Below are 4,924 nucleotides of genomic sequence, written 5' to 3'. Positions count from 1 at the left end.
TGATAATTTTTTTGTTGTAATATATGTGTATACACATAAATATGTACATATATGCACATACACATCATAGCATTAGTGGGATATTTAATAGAGTTTAAATGTACTTTTTGTTATTACTTTCCAAGCACTACTTTTTCTTTTTTTACTTTCATAGGCCCTTGTTCTATGCTATTTTCTGGAAACAAATGTAAAGCAGTATAACATGGTTGACAAAAACGTGATTGAAATTGGAGCTGGTACAGGGCTAGTCTCTATTGTGGCAAGTTTACTTGGTAAGTAGATATTTTGGGGGTTTGGAGAATTTAACGATCAGATATCCTTAGTTGCTTTTACTATCCAATATACTATGATCTGGGCCTATTTTTAACTTCTTAATTGTTTAAATGGGCTTCATCAAGAAACTACCAATTCTAAAGTCACTTTACTGGTTTCTATGAGAATTTCCTGTGAAGTTTTATTAATTTTTCTCATGGAGTGCTCAGTCACAAATGTATTCTAACTGGGAGGTGCACTTAAGCTCCTGGCTGCTAGAGGAGATGTACAAAATACTAGATATAAACAATCTACCGCTGTTGATTCTAGTGTTCTTTATTTAAATTTTAGTCCTATTTCAACATTTCCATGTAACCATATGTTCCTTTTGGGTTTTGAAGTCCTATGCTATTATGAAAAAGCACCTGTTAGAATAGAGAAAGTGTATTAGAAATCACATAAAAATCATGTCTGCTAATTTTATGTTTGCCCTGGAATTTATTTTCTGTTTATTTTTATCCTTCTTTTGCAATATCTTGTTTTCTCACCCGATCATCTTTTCCAACTAAATGTGCAGTAGTCTCTACATGTCTGAGTCTGCTCCAGTTCAGTCTTTTTTGTTGTTGTAGTTATCTATTTCATAGCCTTAATTTAGCTGCCTTTTCTGATGTGCGCTACGCAAATCTGTCTTGATTTCCTTGATCTTCAGAAGTACACACCTGCCACTTTAAAATCTTGAGAGAAATTCAAGATTTAGCAATTTACGACTTTCTAAACACTGGGAAAATAAGTACTCCCCAGATATTTAAAAAACAAATTTCTATCCTGACATTGCTTTCCAAAGTTAGCATTTCATTTGGTATGCATAGAATCAGAGACGCTATTGGATTTATACCTGAAGGCTTCTCGATCTAGGAGCACAATTTGTATTTGGTAAGTCATTTGTTTCATTAAAAAGAATTGATCCTGGGGATGGCTCCATAGTGTAGTGGTTAGTACATCTGCTTTACACGCAGAAAGTCCTGGGTTCACACCCCAGGTGGAGCCATGGACCATACCCCGGGTGTGCCAACCCTGGGTGCGCCAACCCTGGGTGCATGCCGTGAGCGTGTTGGGGGAGACGCTCTGCCTTCAGAGAACCGGTTCTTAAGGGGAAAACAGCAGCATCCATAGGTCAGGGGTGGAAGTGGGGAGGTGGGGAATTAAAGAGAGGGAAAAAAGAAGTTTTTTAAAAAAAGAATTGATCCTTTCATTCTGCTCGTATAACTTGACACAAATATCAAAAGACCAAAGCTTTCTTTAGTCATTCTAAAAGTGGTGGTGTTTACCTCTCTAGTGCAAAGATATTAATAGTCAGATCGTTTATATTCACTATAAATAGGGGTGTATTGTTTCTCATGAGATTTTAAAAAGATTCGTTGAAAATAATAGACCCGCCCACATTAGAATGTGAAGATTTATATTTCTGCGATTCTACCAATGATATGCACATTTCCTTCCTATTTTAATATTTTCCACAAAATACAATCAGTGGCCAGAGAAATTTGACATCGTGGCTAAGAAATGGGTTCTAAACTCGTCTGAGCTGAACTAGACTTCTCTTCCAGTTCCGCTTTCCTGTTCCTAACTCGAGTCTGTTTTTGTCTAATGATGTGGAATTGGCCAAGCCTAGATTTATTTACACATTACTTTTAGGCTCTGCTGCTGCTACTCAAAGTTCACTTTAAGGGACAAATTTTATTGGTTATTGGTTTCTATAATTTTGCACCTTCTAATTTGTTTCTGAAAATGACCATCACTATTTACTTTTAACTCGGAAATGGGTTATATCTTCATCTGAGCGTTCCGTACTGCATCTATGATCTTTGGCTGTATGAGCACTATATGCATGCTGTGGCCAGGTTTTAAACACCTTTTGATGGGAAGACTCACACTTAAAATGGGCTCAAGTTGAAAACTGGGGCATAACATGGCTGTCATACTTTCAATGTAATGCCTTGGAAAAGTCTTTCCTTCCTTCACTTCTCACACTTGAGTACTTCCTATTTAATGAAAGAATGCCCAGTGTTATATATACTTGTTTGGTCTCACAGGACTGGGCATCAGAATTCTTTTAGGGAGAACCTGTTCATCTTTCAGCAATAGCTTCTGATTTTTCCAATGAGGGTACCAACTATTTTGAGTTGTCTTTTCTCTTGATTATTTTTCTCCTAGCATGTAGTTGATAAATAGAAAACAACAGCAACAATAGCAAAACAAAACAAGAAAAACCAGGAGAACAGAAAAATGCGATGGAGTGCAAAAATACCATGGGAACCTAAAATTTTTTTTAAGGGAAGGTGTAATGCTCCCCTAGCATGCATTTTGAAGGGGATTTCTCTCCTGTGTATACTGACCAGTTTTTTCTTTGGGACTAGCAGTTATGCAGAATTACAAAATGCATGTTGACTTGAAACCTGATTGTTTACTTCATCCCACGAGGGTTACTTTATCTACTATCCTTTGCTTCACAGGTGCTTATGTGACTGCCACAGATTTGCCTGAATTACTTGGAAACCTGCAATATAATATTTCCCGAAACACCAAAATGAAATGTAAACATTTGCCTCAGGTTAAAGAACTCTCCTGGGGCGTAGCTTTAGACAAGAACTTCCCCAGGTCCTCCAATAATTTCGACTATATTCTGGCGGCTGATGTTGTCTATGCTCATCCTTTCCTGGAGGAACTCCTCATTACCTTTGACCATCTGTGCACAGAAACTACCGTCATCCTCTGGGTCATGAAATTCAGGTTAGAGAAAGAAAATAGATTTGTAGACAGGTTTAAGGAGTTGTTTGATCTGGAGGAGATTTCTAGTTTTCCTAGCTTGAATATTAAGTTGTATAAAGCTATGAAAAAAATCAGAGGAATGCATGATGTCCTCAAAGGAGGACTTGGAAAGTGAAGGTTCTTTTCTAGTAGATTATGACTTTAAAGAAGATTCTGGATAATCTGATATAGCACTGACTTTCCCAAGAGGGGTGCACACACACACACACACGCACCTCCCCCCTCAGGTATAGCACATGGATCTGGAGGGAGGCAAAGCCATACTATGTGGTTATTAGTTAGGACAATGTCTGCTTTCCTTATCCCTTCACAGCACCATTTTTTATTATGGTCATTTTAATAAATGGTGCAATTACTGTAATTTTTAATATATAACTAGAGAATGGTGGTTTTCAATAATGGCATTTCTAAAATGAAATTCCTTATTGTTTTTAACATAAGCTTATGTGATTCTCTACTAGAAAGAAAGAAATGGACCATAGTAGGATCTGCAAATAAATCTGAAAGGGCAGATACATGATATAATGGTAAACGTTAGCTTATTGTGGTTTTTATTAGTGCCAGCTTACAGGCGGTCTATCATCTCTGCTTGGCAGGGTGGGCTTCCAGTGCAACCTCTGAAATCAATCAAGCTTGTGGATTTGAGGTTATGGGCAAGGACATTTCACTCTAGCAAATGAAAAATGAATAGAAGCAAACATAAAAACAGTTGAGGTTTTGGAGGAGTTATTGTTTCATTTTTAAGCCAAACACAGTTATTCTGTATCACAGAGACAAATAAATATAAAAACTTTGGGTTGAAAAGACATAAAAAGATTTAGGTTCTAATCTCAAATGACCAGACAAGTGGCTGGTTTTAAAGTTTAAAGCTTTTCTGATGAACATATTTAGATCTAGATATTTGAAAGCCTATGTGATTTTCTCACATCGGCCTTAAAGATTAGAATAAGTCTGAAGTAATTAAAGTCAGTGCAAGGAGAGCAAAAAATTAAGATTTTGTATCATATAACAAGAGTATATTCGTCAGTAACTACTCTTTAGCGTCCCAGTAATGTTTGCTAGGCTATCACTGTGCCCCTGGGGTGATTCTTGGTCTCCTAAGCACAGCCTTTTCTGCTTTGCTGGAAGTTCTTAGTCCATGCAGGGCTGAGCAGAGCTAAAAAGATTATTTTCTAGGACTCTGACCAATAAGCCAGGGTACAAATATGCTCCCAGTAGATATTTTGGTATGTGCAGTTCATAGAGCCATCTCTCAATAATTCCCAATATTTATATGGCCCTTTGTAGTTTGCACAGACCTGTTGCGTACATAGTCATTTAATCCTCACACCCATTCTAAGAAGTATAAGTAATATGATCCTACTTCACAGATAAAGAAACTGAGGCTGAGAGGGGTGAAGTCACTTGCCTCAGGCCTCGCAGTTGCCGTCGCAGTGATGGGGCACTTGGGCCCAGGCTTGTTTGAGTCTAGAGCCTGTGTTCTTTACCATTGCACTGTCTTTATGTATTTAAAACAGTAATTTTCGTTCTTTTAAATGAATGAAGTCATTTCTTCCAAATGAAATCAGTACCCAGAAAGGTAAGCAAATACATTAGGAAATGATGAGAACTGTTCCACCTTAAATTTTTTTTTTCTCTTGTTTTCTTCCTTAACTGGATGATCAGGGTGGGCTCATTTGAAAAGTGACATTTAAGCAAAGCTCGAAGTTGGTAAGAGAAGTAGCAGTGCGAAACCTGGAAAAGTGTGTTTTAGGCAGAAGGAACAGCCGTGCAAGGACATTAAGGCAGGAACACGCCAATCCTCTAGAAGAAACGTTAAAGCCAATGTGCTTGGAGCAGGGCA

At 37.6% G+C, this 4,924-nt stretch overlaps 1 protein-coding gene across 1 annotated transcript in view; it reads left to right on the top strand.

Moving 5' to 3' along the window:
• LOC105294164 (protein-lysine methyltransferase METTL21E-like) overlaps positions 1–3,210 on the top strand; it is a 14,487-nt gene extending 11,277 nt beyond the window's left edge. The window contains 2 exon segments of the mRNA XM_011363225.2: positions 2,766–3,143; positions 3,146–3,210. Of these exon segments, the coding sequence (XP_011361527.2) occupies positions 2,766–3,143; positions 3,146–3,210 (443 nt within the window).
• The last annotated feature ends 1,714 nt before the right edge of the window (positions 3,211–4,924 follow it).

Source organism: Pteropus vampyrus, unplaced genomic scaffold, assembly GCF_000151845.1.
Source record: "Pteropus vampyrus isolate Shadow unplaced genomic scaffold, Pvam_2.0 Scaffold83, whole genome shotgun sequence".
NCBI classification, from domain to species: Eukaryota; Metazoa; Chordata; class Mammalia; order Chiroptera; family Pteropodidae; genus Pteropus; species Pteropus vampyrus.
Note: the sequence above shows the minus strand (reverse complement) of the source record. Positions and strands in the feature narration are given on the sequence as shown.